We start from the raw sequence: 21053 nt of genomic DNA on the forward strand, positions 1-21053 counted from the left end.
CCATAAGTAATGGATGACCCGTGGACTGAACACACTTAACAAGAGAAATCCAATTTATCTGTATATACCTCTGACGAAGAAGTAATTAACGTAAAACTGCGAAACATGTAAAGTTTTATACTGTGGGCATTTTGTTCCTGGCGGACGATCATTTGGCATGTTATGTACCCTGAGCACATAACGGATGTTTTGTTTGTACAATTGTATCAGCGGCTGTTTAATGACCTTATATTGATTGAGGGCAGATTGCGTAAACATTTTTAATTGTGCTTTTATTATTTAAGAACATTAAATGGTTTTACACTTATGGAGCTTTCCTTTTTTCCCCTACTTGATTTATTCCTCTGAACGAGACCATTGTTGTATATCGTGTTTGAAACATCTTTGACACAAACATCTGTAGTGGGGACCAGTCTACTCTCCCTCTCCTTGACAGAGCATTACCCTTATCTCATAGCATTGATGTAAGGTTTGGTGAGTATCCCCCTTATTTATTATTACATTTTCATCTTGACACGTATTGGATTGTTACACTATTTAGATATAGACTGGTGGCTGTTCCGTCGCGGGAGGAAATATTGGAATTGGAATTCTGTTCTCTCTTTTTATATGATATAATATATGATATGGTGTTTTTTATTCCTGTGCGCTAATGTTTTTTCTTTTGTCTGTTATACATTATATATATATATATATATATATAGATAGATATAGATAGATAGAGGCATAAATATATATTTTACAACAAAACCATTATATATATATATATATATATATATATATATATATATATATATATATATATATACTGTATATCTAAAAATAAATAGAACATTTTCTTCTATGTGAAGAACATTGGAATGTAAAATATTCATAAACTTCCTTCGGGTTAGGGCAGTTGGTCTAATGTCCGTCAGTTTTTTTTGCTGTATTTTTTTTTATGTTTGCCCGCTCCATTAAAGACTATGGAGAGAAGAAGTTAATGCATTTGTGATATACGAAGTCCTCAGGTTAGCGCACGTGAAAAGTAATACGCCCACTAATCCGCGTGCATGAAAAGTTTACCTCTGACGATGTTTGGGTGCGAGTGAAAGCGCTAAATAGCTAAATAGTTTTGTTTGTTTATTATGTTGTTTTAGGATTAAATGTCTGTTAGACATCTTGTTTTTTTATCAATTTAATTGGTTCTTGGTTTTAGCACTTTGTTAAATTTTATAGTATTCTACACTTTCCTTCAATTACATTCCTTCACTCCTGCCATTTAATTGTACCTTTCTCCCTGCCACCTTTTTATAATTATCTATTTTTATAATACTTTTACTCTCTTTCTTCTCATTCCCAGAAACCAGAGCTCTATTTATTTTCCCTCTTTATTATTCTTCCATTCCCGTCCATATCGCTTTCATTTCTTCCTATAGTTACATAATCTTATCTCCCCATCTGACTTCAAGCACTTGTAGTCCTATATCAGCCTATTGGCAGCTCAACCACAGCGAACCTGTATAATGCTCAGGACATAGCAGCTCACTTCGTAAATATCAGAAATTTTGGAGTCGCAGTTTATAGGGCACCTGGGAAGCTAAAAGACACAGAGTCATGGTTGTGCCTTACTTATTAGCCTAACATTCCAAGGGATGGGACGTCAGCTAAAGTTCTTGTGCCAAAGAGCATCAGAATGTAAATAAAGCATAGTACATACAACAAGGGTCATTTATAACAAATGTAAATGTGCCAAGACCTAAAACTACATTATAGCAGGTAGACCATGGTAGGAAGCTCCTCCATTCTTCCCTTCCATTTGATCCAGAAGGACAGTTACAAATACGTTTATAAAGTAACAAACTTAGGTTCACTCCTGGATGTCTAATAAAGTATCTGCAGTGCTAAAAAATACACTTACTAAATGTAAGAAACAGATGTGCCTTGTGGTTATAAAGGTCTCATAAGCTGTCCAAAGTTTTCCTTTTTCTTACAACGTTCTCATGAGACAATGTAATGTGTTGTAAAATCCATAAAACACATTTATTAAAGGTCAGATAACAAGTGGATTGCAAAATTCTTTTGAGTGCGATATTTGCGCTCCACTTGTAATAGATAAAAAAAGGGGGGAGGAAAAAGCGCTGGATTATATAAGACAAAAAATGTAAGCAAAAAGTTAAAAAAAATCCCCAAGATAATATTAGTGGCTATTAGTAAAGAAAAAAACGATTTGAGCTTCTGAAATAAAAAAATAATATCAGAGCTAAAACATATATGGCGGATATGTGGCATCCTCCACTTGTAATACCAGCGAGAGGTCGCGTTCACATTGCATGGAAGCTTAGTGTTTCACTTGTAATCTTGCGCTTCCATAGGCCCCAATGGAATAGACACGGCAGAGAACCTAGCGCAGCGAAGGCGGTAAGTCGCGCAGCCATGGTCAGATAATTTTAAATATGATATACAGTATTTATGTGTTTATGTGTATATATACATATCAACATATAAATATATATATATACACACAATTATGTATAAGGTTCAATTGAAAGGTAAAGTATATGATGCAAAGATAATAATGCCCGGACCAAGGTATACTCCAGAACAGACACCTCAAAATAATAATACAAATAAATGTCCCCGCACTTATATTTGGTTAGATAGTAGTAGTTAAAACACTATTTCAATACAGACCTTAGGAAATAGGTTTCTATATTATTATTAACATTACAAGAATTACATATAAAGTGGAGGTATCTGGTTTATGTACTCCTTTCTGTCTTCATTATTATTCTTTATTATTTTTTAGGATAATGTTTTTCAATTTCAACATTTATAGTTTTATTAATGTTCATTATTATATAGACGTTGCGTTTCTGTTTTTATTTATAAGATGATGTATTGTACACACTTAAGCTCATGTAAGGTGTTTGCCGAATAATTGCCTTTTGCAAAATAAACATAAGCTATGCTGTGGATCATTCTTCCGGCTAAAATCATATGAGCAACCCCTTACAATCTCATTATGAGTGTCAGCCACTAGATGGCATATTTCATCTCATGAGATTTGCTTCAAATAGACGAGTGGCAGCCTGGATCAACAGGCAAAGTGGAAGGGCGGAGCCCGAAACGCGCGTCGCCTGTGTGTGTGACGTTGGACGCCAGACTGATCCGATGCAAGCGGGAGCTTTGAAACGGCTGTGATACTTCTGGGATGCCTTGTATGTGAAGCGGTATCTTTTTCAACTGAAGGGTACTACTTGTAGTCTGGATGGCATACCGTGCTGAGAAGGATCACTTGTACATAAATTCCGGAGGACTGGGTGAGATCGCTCATAGAGCAGAGTTTGTTCTTTTCATTCTGACCAATTGCGATTGCATACTAACTGGGGGATTGTTGTCCTTAAGTGCCGGTATTACTCCTTACACGTGAAATTTATGCTGAGGACATCGGTATGCTTCTAACAAGGCAATCCTTTTGCATGAACTGCTTAATCAATCTGCTTAAAAGCTTTGCATTTCTGAACGCTTGCATATAACCCTGCTGCATCTATATTCAAGTTTACAGTTTACCTATACTCGGAAGGCACATGTTGTCTAAAACTTGACACTCTTGACAAGGGCTTGGCTCATTTTATGTCATGGACTGAGGTCTATTAGAGTTGTATATGCTGGGGACACCCAGTGATACTGTTTTTTACTATGTTTTTGCATCCTTGCAGAATTGTGCATTATATATGTAGTCTCACTATTTAATATTAAAGTAACACTCAAGTCAAAATTAAACTTTCATTATTCAGATAGAGCATGTAATTTTAAACAACTTTCCAATTTACTTCCATTAACAAAATGTGCACAGTCTTTTTATATTTAAACTTTTTGAGTCACCAGCTCCTACTGAGCATGTGCAAGAATTCACAGCATATACATATTTGCATTTGTGATTGGCTGATGGCTGTCACATGGTACGTGTATGCATTTGTGATTGGCTGATGGTTGTCACATGGTATAGGGGAGTGGAAATAGACATAACTTTTAAAATTGTCAGAAAAAAATCTACTACTCATTTGAAGTTCAGACTAAGTCTACTGTGTTGACTGGTCCTTTAAATAAGTCATTTTTTCACTTCAGCATACATATGACTAGAGATTACCTTTATTTGCATACTGACTCCTTGTTAGTGCGGGGACATTTATATTTATTTACATAAATATATATGTATATAAGCATATACATATATAGTTATAGTAATAACACAGTCCCCATAGAGCGTTATGTAAAGGCACTTTTCAGTGCCGTCTTTTTCTAACACCCCACATCTGCACACTTTAACCCCTTAAAATTGCTTTGTGAAGTTATATTTTTAAAATATAAAAATGCTCATAATGTTATTTTGATTAATAAAAAGGAACAAAATTCTATATTTTGGGGGCAATTGGGGGACATTTTTTTAATTAACCAATTGCTACCTTGACCTTGCGGTAGCATTAATCGACCACTCGTAATGGCTGGTTATTTAATGTGCACCCATAAACAGGCGAATTAGCGCTCTACTTGTAATCTAGCCCTAAATGTACAAATGTATTAGTTAATGCACAGCTTGTCTCAGGCATAACAAAAAAGTATAAAATGAAAACATTTAGGGACAGATTACAAGTAAAGCGCTAAATATCGCTTTTAGATTAAAAGTAGAGCGCTAAATATCGCTGCTATTACAAGTTTACAGCAATGCGAATGCGACCTCATGTTTGCATTGCTGGGAACCATTGCACTCACTCAGCATGTTTCCATAGGCTCTAATGGGAGCCTTATTCTGATGCATCAGAACTTCAGGGCAGCGAAGGGGGTAAGTAGCGCAGCGATGGTAGCAAATATATATATATATATATAAGGATATACGTAGCTGAATGTGTTTGCACTCCCACTATCTCTCGTCATCTGCCAGGGTGCTATTATGAAATAATAGACTGGATTGAAGCTAAGCACTCACTAAACTCTGGACAACATGGTCAACAAAAATAATTTATTTGTGCTGTGATGTTTCGGGACTAAGCACTGTCCCTTCCTCTGACAATATACAAGTGAAAAATACAGCCTTATATAGGCCCTAGACACCCTCCCACACTCTATGGGCCAATCCCAGCCCCCTTCAGTACACACCCCCTGAGTGTCAAAGTCTAATTGGACATACACTAATAGTGACATCATCAAGTGCCCAAACATACAAAGTGTTATCTAACTACCTACTTTATTATTAAAAAAACCTTTTAGGGTCCTCTATACCAGGAGAGCCACCGTAATTGTTCATATTTAGTCCGGTAAAATGAAAAAACGCACAACGGCACAAATACGGTCTTCAGAACACCCAATAGCCAATAAGTTCTTATTAGTCCAATCACAGACCGCCACATAGTAGTAAACACCCGACGCACACCAACACCTCTGCGTGTGTGCAGAAAATCATAAGTACGAGTCGGAAAATCAGGAAGATCTATCCTGTCTCTCTTCCAACTTACTACAGGCATGCCACTATAGTGCCTATTATAATCAGATGCGCCGATCTTTCTAATTCCTTGTGTGTAAACGGCTGGCAGCCGAACACATCGTCATTTGGGCGAGGTGTCAGATGGGCCAATCAAATGCCTAAGCAGTGGCTTGTCACACCCCCCTCCTTTGTCAAATGACAGAAAGGCAAAAAACTGGCCGGGCTCATTCAACAGCCTGTAACCAATCACAACAGCAGAGAGGAGCACACCCCTCACCTGTCATATGTCATTAGTATACAACCGGGCCATCTTCATTGCCAGTGCCAGCTGTCACTCGCAGGACTGTGTACTGCTGATTTAAATATCCATAGCGACCAATATGCACAATACTCCTCTCCTCGCAATCGCCCCTCAATGTCACCTATCAGTCCCACATCAAAATAAAAGCTTCATTCACAGGCCCGACAGGGCCCCATATGACACCCAGGCTCATTATTGCAAACACCGCAGTGAAGAGACACTATGCTATCTGCACAGACTCAAAAGGCGAATCAAAAACACTACTTGTTGTCCAATGAATCTTATCTCGTTAGAGTCATCTACATTTAATGCTAATCCCCTCTTCAGGGTATAGCTTTCCCACGCATCTCCATAGGACCCACAGGGGTTGTGTACTGAAGGGGGCAGGGATTGGCCCATAGAGTGTGGGAGGGTGTCTAGGACCTATATAAGGCTGTATTTTTCACTTGTATATTGTCAGAGGAAGGGACAGTGCTTACTCCTGAAACATCACAGCACAAATAAATTATTTTTGTTTACCACATTGTCCAGAGTCCAGTGAGTGCTTAGCTTCAATCCAGTCTATATAAGGATATAAATTTATATTTACTAGGAACAGATACTTCCCATAGGCTACAATGTAACACCCACTCCCACCAAGTTTAAAGCTCCAAAACTTCCTAGCGCAGTTTTTTTTTTTTTTTATAAAAAACTATAATGCCCTATATTTTGAGGGCATTTGGGGCACTTTTAGAAAATTAACCAGAGATTGGATCTCTGGTCAATTTTCTGAGCACTAATTGCTACCGTGAGCTTGCGGTAGCAATAACCAGCTACTTGTAATGGCTGGTTAATTATGGCACTCCCGTTTGCCGTTTGCTAAAGAGCGATCATTTAGCGCTCCACTTGTAATCTAGCCCTTAATGTATAACATACCCTTAAAATTTGCTGTATGGCTACTAGAACTGAGCAGTCAAGGCTAAGTGAGGAAGACTTGTGAGTGAGACAACATGGGGCTGGAGTCACTGATGTTGGTGGGAGGAATTGGTTGGGTCATGGGAAGGTTCTGTGGGTCATGGGAGTTGTTAGTGCAGGTCTTTTAAAGAGGCATTAAACTGCTGGTCACATTTAAAGTAGCAGGATTATCACTTACTATGCAATTATTCAACTTCTGTAGTTCTCTTTAAAGCTGTTTTTTCTTATTTTAACCCCTTTCTGGTGTAGCTAGTGAAGCTCTGCCTCTTCACACTGGGTGCCGCCATCTTGGATCTTAGGTATTCTATGACGTAGTGCATATTCACAAATCAGTGGCATTAAGGTCTTTTTGAAAAATCATGTTGTGCAATTTGGTTTAGCGTGCACAATACAAAGTGGAAGCTATACATTTTTGTAATGTCTGCATAGCTCTGTATTATTCCCGAAGAAATATATGTTATTTAGCTTTTAAACTGTGAATAAAAATGTAAAAAAAAGATAGCAACATCATTAATCTATAAATCCACACCGCTTCTGTCACAGGGATGCAAGAATATGTGCACTCCAAGATGGTAGCACCCAGTATAAAACCATGGAGCACCAAGCAGTGTAATAGGTTAAAATAAGAGAATGGCTTAAAGAAAGCTTAAAGGGACAGTCTACTAAAGAATTTTTATTGTTTAGAAACATATATAATCCCTTTATTACCCATTCCCTAGTTTTGCATAACCAACACTGTTATATTAATACACTTTTTACCTCTGTGATTACCTTGTATCTAAGCCTCTGCAAACTGCTTCCTTATTTCACTTCTTTCGACTGAATTGCATTTTCACCAATCATCGCTGAATCATAAATAACTTCACGGAGTGAGAATAATGTTATCTATATGGCACACATGAACTAGCGCTGTCTAGCTGTGAAAAAGTCAAAATGCACAGAGATAAGAGGCAGCCTTTAAGAACTTAGAAATTAGCTCATGAGCATACCTAGGTTTAGCTTTCAACAAATACCAAGACAACAAAGCAAAGTTTATGATAAAAGTAAATTGGAAAGTTGCCTAAAATTGCATGCCCTATCTGAATCATGAACGTTTAATTTTGACTAGACTGTCCCTTTAAAGAACAAAAAAAAAAAAAATAGCAAGGTGAGTAGTAACCAGTAGTACCCAGCAGTGCTGCAAAATCATGAGAACCCTGAACTATTTGGGACAACTGGAAGCTCTGATATTAAATAAGGAGTAAAACTAATATTAAGCCAATCAAATAACAGCTAAAATATATAACAATAAAATAAAACAAAAATATAAAATACCTTAAAGGATCACAAAACTTTGAATTTTTATCCGTAATTACATTATCAGATTTCAATCAGGAACGTTTATATATTATAACTAACCTTGTTATACACAAAAACGAAGTTTATAAATCTAATATAATAATATTTTATTTTTCGATTCTGACGTACCTGAAGCCAAACCCCCTATTATGGGTCGTCCACTAACAAAACTATTCTTCAATCAAATTTAGTTTTTGCGCATATCATTAGAAGCTGATGTTGTCATCATGCGCATGCGCACTTCGTTACTAACATGCCGATGTCGTCATCATGCGTTTGCGCACTTCGTTACTGACATTCGCGCATGAGCATATTATACTGGTAATACCAGAAGATTCAGAGCGTCTGCTGTTTAGATGTATTCGATGACAAGGTCATACAATCTTGCATACGCATTGTGGCGTAATTCCGACATTTTGATAACTCAGGTTATCATGGATGATTGGTGCATGTAAACGAAGATTCGAGCGTTGGGTTTGAAATTCGATAAATTCTTAGAGCAGAATATCTCGATAACAGTAAAAGTATGAAACACAAACCGGATTACAAATATAATTGATACATGTTGATTTAGCGATTCAAAGATAACTTTATAGCAACGTTTAGTGTCCCTTTAAATAATAATAATCACAGTATTTAGGTAGGTATGTTCATAAAAGCATAATATATTTGATTAGAGCTTGTACAATATTTTGGATCATTTATACTTTGAACAAAAAAAAAAAGTGAGTACACATTATTGACTGCAATATATGAATACAAACACTATGCACTATTACTAGCAATAGTTCCAGCATAGAGAGGCACAAATAAATATATTCTAAAATATATGTATTATATGGTTTGAAATATGATTTATGTTAACAAAAAAGAGGGTATGATACAAATAAATGTAAAGGCACCTTGTGCTGTCAGATAGGGGCAACCATGCAGATCACGAAATAGTGTATGCTCCAAATAGTTTTGTAACATTACATGTTCTACTGGGTAGAATATTTTTCTTTAATTTACAGTTTATCCAATGCAATGGCTGATGATAAACCACATACAATATTTATTCATATAAAGAGTTATATATGTTTGTTTTTAGAATTTTTAAAAATATTTTAAAAACCAATGTATCTCAGGAGTCCAAATATTTTTGAAATTTAGGAGATTGCTAGAAAATTGAAAAACAATCAACATACTTTATAGACAAGGGTGTTTTGGAAATGTCTGTAGAATAACTTAAAAAAAATTAGGCGTTACAGGGAAAATGTAGGATCTGTTTCTTCTTCAAAAATTTGTCAAGACCCGACGTATCGTGTATGTGTGCACTGTATACTTGTGTATTACGGGGACATAAACTATGATGGCTTAAAGGAACGTATAACTTGAACACATGAACAACATATAAATGCATACATAGATGATTACAGTGTTCATTAATCCCATTCCCATCCATCAATTCCCCTGATCAGTACAAATTATTTGAATATCTTGGTTTGCATTAATCAAAGATTTCTTCAAAATTATTTGTGTTAGCTGTTCTCAAAGAGATTTTTTTCACCACTACAAGGATGAAATAAAATCAGGAGATAAGAAAAGCTACAACACCAATGGTGCCAAGAGTTTTACAATTTATTTCTATTTAATTAATTGCAAACTAAACAATACAGTGTATATATACCCTGTATATAGATAGATAGATAGATAGATAGATAGATAGATAGATAGATAGATAGATAGATAGATAGATATTTATATATATACACACACACACACACACACACACACACACTTGATAGTGCTTGGGGGATATTATGTCTAATTAATACAAAGAACCCAGAACTCACTCTTCATCTATAATTTATTAGTGACGTTTCAGAGGGAAGGGGAAGGTTTCTCTCCGAAACATCACTAATAAATTATAGATGAAAAGGGAGTGCTGAGTCCATTGTATTAATCATATCATAATATATATATATATATATATATATATATCCCCTGTATGTATGTGTGAATATACATATATGTATATGTATATATATATATATATATATATATATATATATATATATATATATATATATATATATATATATATATATATATAGCAGATTGATAGAGATTTATGTATGCATATAAAAAAGTATTGATAGATAGATATTTTATAAAGATAGTAAGTTAAGTTGCAATACTAAGAAAATGCATGAAAATTAGCCATTTGTAGGCCAGCACATCATCTATATATCAGAAGGCAATTCCCTCCAACAAGAAACCTGCTTGCTTGGTTTAGTATAATAAACTACAGGTTTCACTTTTATGCATAATTACTGATTTGTGTGATTTGCTCCCAAGCACAAACAATTAATTCAAAATAAATCTGTCGACATTGTTAAATACATATTGATTACAATTATGTGTATTTGTTAATCATAGAGATTTGCCAGGCAAAATAAAAACATTTAGACAGATGGAAATAGTTACAAAGTCAACCAACATGTAAATATTACTAGGCATGTGCAAAAATAAGTTATTTGGCATTTTTATAGAAAGGAAGGCAGCGGCATACGGCTATTTTCACCCGGATTTATTAGTAAAAAAGTGCAACGTACAAAAATCTTGATTTGCACAGATATGTGGACGATGCACTATTACACTAAATAAATATAGAATTAAAAATAACTGATTGACCACATTCGTAATTTGTTTCTAATGTTCCAGTAACGGAGTACACATATTACTATTGTGATTGTCTAAAGTACCATGAATAAACGTGCCTAACTACAAATACAGGCGCCCTGCATTTTTATTGGAGCTACTTGCATTAAATTGCATTTGGTACAACCAATTCAAAATCTAGACTGCCCATACCCTAGTGCAGTAGAGTTGTCAGGCGTCCAGTATTTAACCGGACAGTCCAGTATTTTAGCAGGCGGTCCAGTAAAATCTATACAAATATTCCGGACACTTAAATGTCCAGTATTTCTAAAGCCCCCTAAGTGTCTGCTGAATGTAAGGGGCCTCCTATGCCTCTATTAAAGGACCAGTAAACACAGTAGATTTGCATAATCAACAAATGCAAGATAACAAGACAATACAATAGCATTTACTCTGAATTTCAAATGAGCAGTAGATTATTTTCTAACACATTTCAAAGTTATGTATATTTCCACTCCCCCTGTACCATGTGATAGCAATCGGCTAATCACAAATGCATATACGTATAGTCTGAGTTCTTGCACATGCTCAGTAGGAGCTGGTGACTCAAAAAAGTGTATAATATAAAAGACTGTGCACATTTTTTTTAATGGAAGTAAATTGGAAAGTTGTATAAAATTACATGCTCTATCTGAATCATGAAAATTTAATAAAACCTGAGTGTCCCTTTAATTACAAATATGGCCAAAAGATAAGTGAATTTTCTATTATGCGTTGCAGGCAGTCATGGGTTGTTAAATCACGACTGTGTGTATGCTCCTGGCACTTAAAGGGACACAATAAAATTAAACTTTCATTATTCAGATAGAGCATGCAATTTTAAACAACTTTCCAATTTACTTCCATTAACAAAATGTGCACAGTCTTTTTATATTTTAACTTTTTGAGTCACCAGCTCCTACTGAGCATGTGCAAGAATAAGTGTGTATGCATTTGTGATTGGCTGATGGCTGTCACATGGTACGTGTATGCATTTGTGATTGGCTGATGGCTGTCACAAACTCACATGATACAGGGGGAGTGGAAAAAGACATCACTTTTAAAATTGTCAGACATAAAAATGTACTACTCATTTGAAGTTCAGACTGAGGGCTAGATTTATTATAGCTTAGGCGTACAGGAGCGCGTATACGCGCCCCTGTACGCCTCAGCTCGCCTGTGGCGGGGCGAAATTACCCGCAGGTATTTGGCATTGCACACGAGCGCAATTTTGGGCTCGCGTGCAATGCCGCCCCCTGCCCGCGCACAGCCAATCACGCGCGGGCAGGAGCTGTCAATCTCCTCGGTCGGACTCGACCGAGGAGATTGAATTTCGCCAGTTTAGAGGTGGCGAACAGCTTAGGGAAGCAGCGGTCTTGTGACCGCTGCTTGATAAATCACGGCGAGCAAGTTCTAGTGAGAACTTGCTGCCGTAGGGGCTTCATAAATCTAGCCCTTAGTGCTATTGCCTTGTCTTGTTATCTTGCATTTGTTGCTTATGCAAATCTACTGTGTTGACTGTTCCTTTAAAGGGAAAGGAAACCCAACCATTTTCTTTTGTGATTCAAACAGAACAAACCATTTTTAAAAAGTTTTGAGTTTACTTCAATTATCAAATGTGCTTAGTTCCCGTGATATTTTGTGTTAGGTAGGCATCTGGACCACTACATAGCAGGAAATAGTGCAGCAAAAATAGAACAAAGTCCCACAAGCCTTCTAAGCGTATATTGCTTTATTGAAAAAGATATTTGGAGAATATATAAAAATAGTAAAAGAAGAAAGACATCAATCCAGGACAGAAAAAACACAAGTCCTACGCGTTTCGGCAACACATTGCCTTAGTCATGGACACTAATACTAAGTAAAAAAACCACCCTTTAAATACACCTGAGTGCACAGGTGTAGTGTACCTGGATTGGCCAATGGAACAAAATCTTCAATGTGACGTATTGGATAGGGGCAATGCTGACTATGGGACAAGGTAAATGGAAAGAAAAACAGAGCTCGTAAAGAATGTATTACATATAATCCACAAATTGTAATTAAAAACTAGGGGCACTGAATTTTTAGCTGGATGGTGATAATATATTACAAACTTTCAGGTGGGAAGCAGCAAGATATAAAAGGCTCTCTTTGCAATTATGAAATGCATAAAGTAACCCCTCACAATATTAAAGTATTCTAATCACAATGATAATGAATAAAAAAGTTAATACCATAGCTCCACTATGAAAGGTTCTTGTATATCAAATTCAAACGCAATTCATATATGGCTCATTCCTAATTAGGAGCCTGATAAATATAGTCAATATTTAAAATGTCAGAGTTAAATAATACTAATACTTGTATGCTGCAATTGTACCAACAGACCTAGCTATAGTGATTAAATATATTTAGCACACTAGATACCAATGAATAGAATCAGATACATATTCATTATCAGCTAGTTTCCCCTCTAGTCCTGAAAGAACCATTAATATGGAGTGGATATAGGCTTACTCATCTATTTATATATATATAATGAGAGAAGTCCCATTACTAATAATACAGTGGAATATATCTCATTTCAATTATTTATGGTGGCACCAGAAGTTAATGATGTCACCATCAATGTTAAATCCATTAGGTCTTCTGGTGTTCAATTTGAAAATCCAGAAGGCCTCCTTGTAAAGTAATTTGGCTGAGCGATCACCCCCTCTTATAGAGGGACGAATGTGATCTATTACTTGCCATTTAAATGTCGTGACCACTTTGCCATGGACAAAGATAAAGTGTCTAGCCAGGTCCGAGCATTCAGAGCCATTCTCAATGTTGTTTAAGTGTTCCCTAATCCTGCTTCTTTCCTCCCTGGAGGTACATCCTATGTATTGTTTATTACATTGTGTACAATCCACCATATAAATGACATAAGTCGAACGGCAGTTGGTATATGAATTAAGGTCATAAACCCTTTGAGTCACTGCTGACTGGAAATTATTTGTAGATCTTGTATGGCCACAGGCTATACAATTACTATAGTGACATCTGTAGTGTCCCTTAACCTCCAACCAACTGCTTCTGGGTAGGGATGATTGACGTATTAGACTAGGGGATAGGGTATTACCCAGTGTACATCCCCTCCTTGAAACAAAATTACAGCCTTCTGAAGTAATATCTCTGAAACTGTCTTCAGCCGCAAGAATTGGGAGGTGCTTTTTCACTATGTTACATATGGCACTAAATTGTGCACTATATGAGGTCACAAAAAGTGGCTTAGAAGCATCAAATTTATTCTCATTGTCATGTTGTGAACCATGATCAATAAGTAATTGCTTTCTATCCAAACGATTGACCTCTAGAAGTGCTCGGCTCACTGTTTTCTTGTGATAGCCTCTATCCAATAAATTTTTCATCATGTTCTGGCTCTTTCTCTCAAAATCCTCAATATCCGTACAGTTACGCTTAATGCAAATAAACTAGCCCTTTGCTACTCCAAAGCCCATATGTCTTGGATGATTGCTTCTTCCATGTAGAATAGCATTAGTAGCAATGGGCTTACAGTATAGGGTAGTTTTAATAACCCTAGCATCCTTATCCCCTATCAAGAGGAGATCCAAGTAAGGTATACTGGTGTTATCACTTGCATATGTAAATTGAAGATTTACATCATTGGTGTTGAGATATTCCACAAATTGTACTAATCTATCATGACCCCCCGTCCAAATGAACAGGAGGTCATCGATATATCTTTTGTACATTGTAATGTCAGCCTTAAATGGGTTTGTATCTGCAAAGACGTGGTACACCTCCCGCCAACCCATAAATAGGTTCGCGTATGCGGGGGCAAACTTGGCCCCCATCGCCGTGCCACGCCTTTGCACATAGAATTTGCCGTTAAACTGGAAAAAATTATGGGATAACAGAAACTCAAGTGTCTGTAACAGAAACAACTTGAGAGTTTCACCATAATTACTGAAATTATCCAGCATATATGACACGGCTTCAAGACCACTGGTATGGGGAATGGCTGAATATAGCCCCACTACATCCACTGTTAACCAGTGTGATCTCTCATCCCAAGTCCCTTGCTGTAGACAATTTAGTAAATGCTTGGTGTCTTTGATGTATGTGGGCAATTTGAACACAATGGGTTGGAGTAAAGATTCCACCCAGGTAGATATGTTCTCAAAAATGGAACCAATTCCTGCCACAATTGGCCTTCCCTTCACCTCCTCCAAGGATTTATGTACCTTGGGGAGGTGATGGAAAATTGGAATAATAGGATTTGAGACATATAAAAAATCTGCTGTGTTCTGATCCAAAATGCCATTCTCTATACCATCATCAATTAATGACACCAATTCTCTCCTAAATTCATCAGTGGGATTACTCCTCAAAACCTGATACACCTCTGTATCACCCAGCTGTCTGTTTGCTTCTGTTAAGTAAGCTATCTTATCCTGTACCACAACACACCCGCCCTTATCCGCCTGTTTAATGATAATGTCATCTCTCCTCTTGAGAGACTCAAGAGCTGAAACCTGGGCATTAGTAAGATTAGGGCGGGGGTGTTTGCAGTCAGCAGAGAGTTTGATAAGATCCTCCTCCACCCTGTGGTGGAAGGCTTCTAGAAAAGGACCTCTCTCCCTAGTGGGGTAAAAGATAGACTTGGGTTTGAAACCCCCATGCGTGATTTTTAAAAAAGATTCATCAACTGTTGCTTCTTGTGCTAAAGTATGGAGTTGTAGATAATCACAAGTTTCACTAAAATCAACCATGTCATAAATTTTAGGGAGATCTAAAATTAAATTTGGGACACTGGTGTCAGGAAAGTCCCCTGATTTTTTCAAAGTTAAAGTCACGAACCAATTTATTTAAATCCACAATTGTATCAAATAGGTTGAACTTATTAGTAGGAATGAAACCTAAGCCCAAACCCAGCACTTCACACTCTGCTTCAGTGAGTGGAGTGCTGGAAAGGTTAACTACATATAGCTGTCATATAGTGCTCCAGAAACGGGAAGGCTCCTAAGCATACATTACTTGCTTTTCAACAAAAGAGACTAATAGAAAGAAAAAAACGATAATAAAAGTAAATGAGAAAGTTGTTTAAAGTTGTATGCTCTATCTGAATCATGAAAGCAAAATGTTGGGTTTCATGTCCCTTTAAGTGTCAAATCACTACTATGTACATGTGTTCCTGGCAACCAAGGGGATAAACTGACTGCTCAGTTGTGAAAAAAACTATAGATGTTGGGATCAAGGGTGGGACCTAATACTGAGCTTTTAGGGGGTCATTGTGTGGCCTGTGCACAGTCACCTATAGGTTGTCGGTATTTTTATGGAGTACACCTGGCAACCCTAGCAGTGGTTTGTACATTTGTTTTCAGACTGTGGCACACTCAGCCCTGCAAATTTCTCTTGTGGCACAACTGTGTTCTTAATGCTGTAGTCTTGTGTATTTAAACATAATATTATAGGTTTTTTACTGTACTCACTCCTCTCACAGAGGCTCTAATATGTATCTCATCCCCTATAGCTGATATTCTAGAGTAGAACAAATGTTGGGATCATAACAACATATTAAGATACAGACGGGAGAAAAAAAAAATTAAATATGACACTGGTGAAAGTTTTTATATAAAGACATAATTATATATTTAGGAAAAGTGTGCTTAATTTGGAGGAAAACATTTTTTACTATCAAAATGTGACGTCACACTGCTGGCTTTGAGAAACACTGACCTTTGGCTTCATATGCAGTGCTTTATAAAACAATTACAGGTAGCCCTCAGTTTACGCCGGGGTTAGGTTCCAGAAGGAATGGTTGTAAATCTAAGGGGGAGTTAAGTTCCAGGCCCCTCTCAAAATTTGCATAAGTAAAACCTAATACATTATTGTTAAAGCTTTGAAATTAACATTTTAAATGCTAAACAGCATTATAAACCTAATAAAATAATCACACAACACAGAATATATAATTAAACTAAGTTAAATTAACAAAAACATTTGCTAAACACCATTATAAACCTAATAAAATAATCACACAACACAGACTTTACTTGCATTTTTCTGCAAACAGTTCTTTCTATGCATTCCAATCTGGACTGATTTATAGACAGGAAGATCTTGTTCTTTTGAAATCTGCTCGATAGCTCAGGTCTAGTTAAACTGATTAATTTCAGCTTGCTTGGTTTGCATATCTTTGCTGCAACACAAGCGCACAGCTCCACCTACTGGCTATTTTAATCAATGCACTGCTTCTCAATGCTTTTTAATAGCAGTCACATGACCGGAAAAAAAAAAGGTTGTTATTCTGAAGCGGTGCAAATTGAACCGTTGTAAACCGAGGGCCAGCTGTACTGTATGTCTACCAAAGAACCTATGACAAATAAGTCTTTCTGTATATATATTACATGTAGTGCTGATAGAATATATTATAAATGTTTGACACTTTTTTTTTTTTTTTAAGAAAAAAAACAATAATATAAATTATTAAGAAGGAACCATGAAATTACAGAAGTACAATACATTCATATACCTAAACCACCAGTAAAATTATTATTTGTGTGACAATAGCTTATTTGATTGCAAAGTATGATAGTGAAAACGCATTGAAATGTGTATACTGTATATAGGTATGAAATAGCATGTTATATCAGAGAACAAAGTATATTCCAATGCATTAGAGACACGGAAGTAGTCTTACAATACTTTTATATTTTTTTCAATTTGAGTCCACTCCATTTCATTCAAATTAAAAAAAACCTGATTATCAACAGCCTTATTACAACCAATCAAGCAATACTTTCCCTGACATAATTTGTATATTTTTTAGACTTTAGTCTAACTCCACAACAACGGCATCTTGAAAAACAATTTTCGACTCTTTCAAGTTTCTGCACATGACCAATGACCTGTTCACATATTCATATACACAATTGTTTCCTAGATTGATTAAAAAAGGCAAAAAGATATTTAGAATCACATTTTCCACAACTTAAATACAATAACCACAATACTTATTTAAGACTGCAATTAAAATATTCAGACATTTGATAAATGTAAGATAAAAAAAAAATAATTGGTAAAATGAAATTGTTAATTGCAATATCATAAATTGATATTATTGGGTAATTAAGAAAATCTGCATTCAAACACATTATTCAGTCATCATCAATACTAAATCAATTGGCTGTCATGTTTTACTTTCCCTTTGAACGTGTTTCTGTCTATCTGTGAAAACCTGAGCGCAAAACGCTTTCGAATAGAATTCGTCACGTGTCTAACCTGCTTTTCCTGTGATATAGGATATGTATTTTAGAAAGATTTACTCATTCAAACAACAAAGCTTTTTTAGTAAGTTGGAGGGGCTAAAAAAACAAAAACAAAAACACAAACAATGTTTCTACAAGGTTCTTATAATAGATTAGAATGGGAGAGAATTATTGCATAAGACTGACATTTTGAGCCATAAAAAAAAAAAAAGATAAATATTTCACTCTTCATACAGAACAATAAATCCGATCTATTTTCATCTTCAAACAAATCTTTAGAAGATAATCAATAAGTAAATTCACCAAGAGCCAGGCCTGCCATGCATGGCTATAAAAAAGACTTGCAGGCCTATCTTGCAGTAAGAGTTAAACCCAAGTGGACACCACATCAAAATGACATTAAAACATAATCAGTTGCTTGAGGCCTCATTTATTTACATTAAATTAAAAAAAAAAAGTCTAGAATTATATTCAATATAAACACTGTTCATCCATTGTCTGTATATATTATTTAATTCTATATCCTCAATTACATGTAACAGATGCTAACAACGCACAAGGCCACCAACCCAAGCCTGAAAAATGCAAAAGCCTAAAGATGCAGGATGCTGCTGTTCTGGGTACCAAAAGCACAACAGGGAAGGAAATACATTTCAGATACACACTGGCCCTATCAAAAGCAGCTCAGTTATTTTATTTGGATTTCTATTCATTTAAAAGAGAATTGAAAGAAAACAAGGTAATGCCCTTGTGTGTACAGAGAGTGTGGAACAGGTGCATAGTAAATTCTTGTTTATAGAAAACCCCATAAAAATGCAGAATCTGCCATATCTCCATCTGTCACTGCAGGTTATCTGTGGGCAGTCAAATGTATTACTGTTTGTGCAAAGCATCCATGCATAGCAAAATATATGCATATCAATATGTCTGCACAAAGATGGGTATGTAAATTATGCAAATGTAATGTACATAATATATATATGTGTGTGTGTGTGTGTGTGTGTGTGTCTGTGTGTGTGTCTGTGTGTGTGTCTGTGTGTAAACTTGTGTGAGCATTTATCTGTATGCATGTATCTGTGTGTCTGTGTATAATATATATATATATACACACACACACACACACACACACACATATATATATAGTTGCATGATGATGTTTAGGAAGCCCCTGGTATCCTGGTTGTTTAGGGGGTAGTAGATGAGCATGATGTCCTGAAATAGGGGAGGGAGCAGGGGATGTACCAAGGCTGCAGCTGCTGCCTCCTCTTCCTCTTTTCCGTTCTCCCCCCATCCATCCCCGGTGGTCTAGCTGCCTCTTACCTTCTCGGGCTTTTAGCAGAACCGTGTTGGCCACAATGTTTTCGAGCTCCATTGACAGGCTGCGTTACAAGGTAGCACTGCAGCAGAGGCGGCAGAAAGAGCAGGAGAGGAAGGGAGGGGAGTTAGGGAAGGGAGGGGAGCAAGGGAAGGAGGAGGGGGGGCGGGGGGAGATGTGAAAAAGAAGGGAAAGAGAAGGGAAAAGAAAGGAGGGGATATATGAGGTGAGAGAGGTGGGGAGATCAGATACCAAATAAAAAGAATGAATTGATAGGAGAGCTGTCAGTCAGTGGAGGGGGAAGCAGATTGATTAGAAACAAAAGACAGATAAAGAGATGTGTAAAACAGGAGGAAGAAGTTGGGGTGAAAATGAGTGACAGGAGAGAGGGGTGCAGGTGAAGGTGATCTAGCAGGAACAAGAGTGTAAAGCACAATGGGAGAGGGGAGCAGAGAGACAGAGGATACTACAATAAACACTCAGCATTAGACAGAACAAGAATGTAAATACAGGGAGTCTCTGTGACAGGCCATGGGCAGCTATACATATAGCAGGGGTGAGGGGGAGGTGAGGGGTGTCGTGACATCGTGTGATGAGGGTGCATCATTAAACAGCATTTTCCAGGCACATTGCACCTCACAGAGCACTGACATGTGGTGCCTGCGGTACAGTCATCATACCCAACCCAATGCCCCCACTGCAGTGCCCTGTTAGGTAGCTACAGTCTGTGCCCCATTACACTGCTCTTGTGCTCAGTACGCTGATCTCACAAGCTGCACCTAGTACTAGAAACATCACTGACATCACTGTGAGCTGTAGGTGTACGGGCTCCCCCTGACGCTAGACTTAGGTACTGCCTGTTGACAGACCATCTATTACCACATTCTGACTAGTGATCGTTCAGTGATGTAAAGCTATTCTAAAGCGTGTAGTGTCGCAAGGAATGCTGGGATTTGTAGTGCAAGCTGTCTGCTTTTATCATTGGAACAGAGAAAGGTGTGCACATCCGTATGAAGTAGAATCTGAAATAGAATTAGCATTTCAAAAGCAGTTTGGCACCTTTTTTGTGTTCCCCAAGAACTTGCAAAGTACATTGCTACATTGTTTGAAGTCTCTCTTCACAAAATCATGTTATGAATAAACATTGAATTCTCACATTCAGGAGTTCAAAGTTCAAATTTTACAGGTCCCCCTCAGAGATTAACAGGTATCCCTCCCATTAGTTCAAAGATACCAAATGGAAGTGAATAAATAGAAGGCATAAATTCACCTAACAAAAATTATAATTATAACATTTGATTTCAGATACACAATGAAAAGCAGAAAACCTTTACTTAAAGGGATAGAAAGATCAAAATTGAAATGTACATGGGTTAATTCCCATGTTAAATAGAAGCATTTGTTCAGTTTAATTCCATTAGAAAAAAATATTCTAGTAAAATTCTAGTGATTTTCTGCAGCATACGCACATTTCCTGTGAGAGATAGAAGTATTTTTGATAATGGAAGTTTATTGCAAAATCTTTCTATTTTAAATTGTAATGCACCCAAGCACATTTCAGTTTTGACCTCTCTAACCCTTTTATAAAGGATTGTCAAAAGCATAAGGGCATATATATTTTTAGTGTCAGATATAATATTTACCTACGTATACTTATGTCAATATTAGTAAAAAAATATTGATTTTCTATTAGAAACATACGCCTAGATTTAGAGTTCTGTGTTAGCCGTCAAAAGCAGCGTT

The 21053-nt window shown here is 36.6% G+C and overlaps 1 protein-coding gene across 1 annotated transcript in view; it reads right to left on the reverse strand.

Moving 5' to 3' along the window:
• Window positions 1-19456, reverse strand: part of GRK5 (G protein-coupled receptor kinase 5) — a 315595-nt gene extending 296139 nt beyond the window's left edge. Inside the window, exon 1 of the mRNA XM_053692662.1 lies at window positions 19316-19456. Within this exon, the coding sequence (XP_053548637.1) occupies window positions 19316-19367 (52 nt within the window). The 5' untranslated portion in view covers window positions 19368-19456. The remainder of the gene's footprint in view (window positions 1-19315) is intronic.
• Between the last annotated feature and the right edge of the window lie 1597 nt (window positions 19457-21053).

This window comes from Bombina bombina, chromosome 9, assembly GCF_027579735.1.
Source record: "Bombina bombina isolate aBomBom1 chromosome 9, aBomBom1.pri, whole genome shotgun sequence".
NCBI classification, from domain to species: domain Eukaryota; kingdom Metazoa; phylum Chordata; class Amphibia; order Anura; family Bombinatoridae; genus Bombina; species Bombina bombina.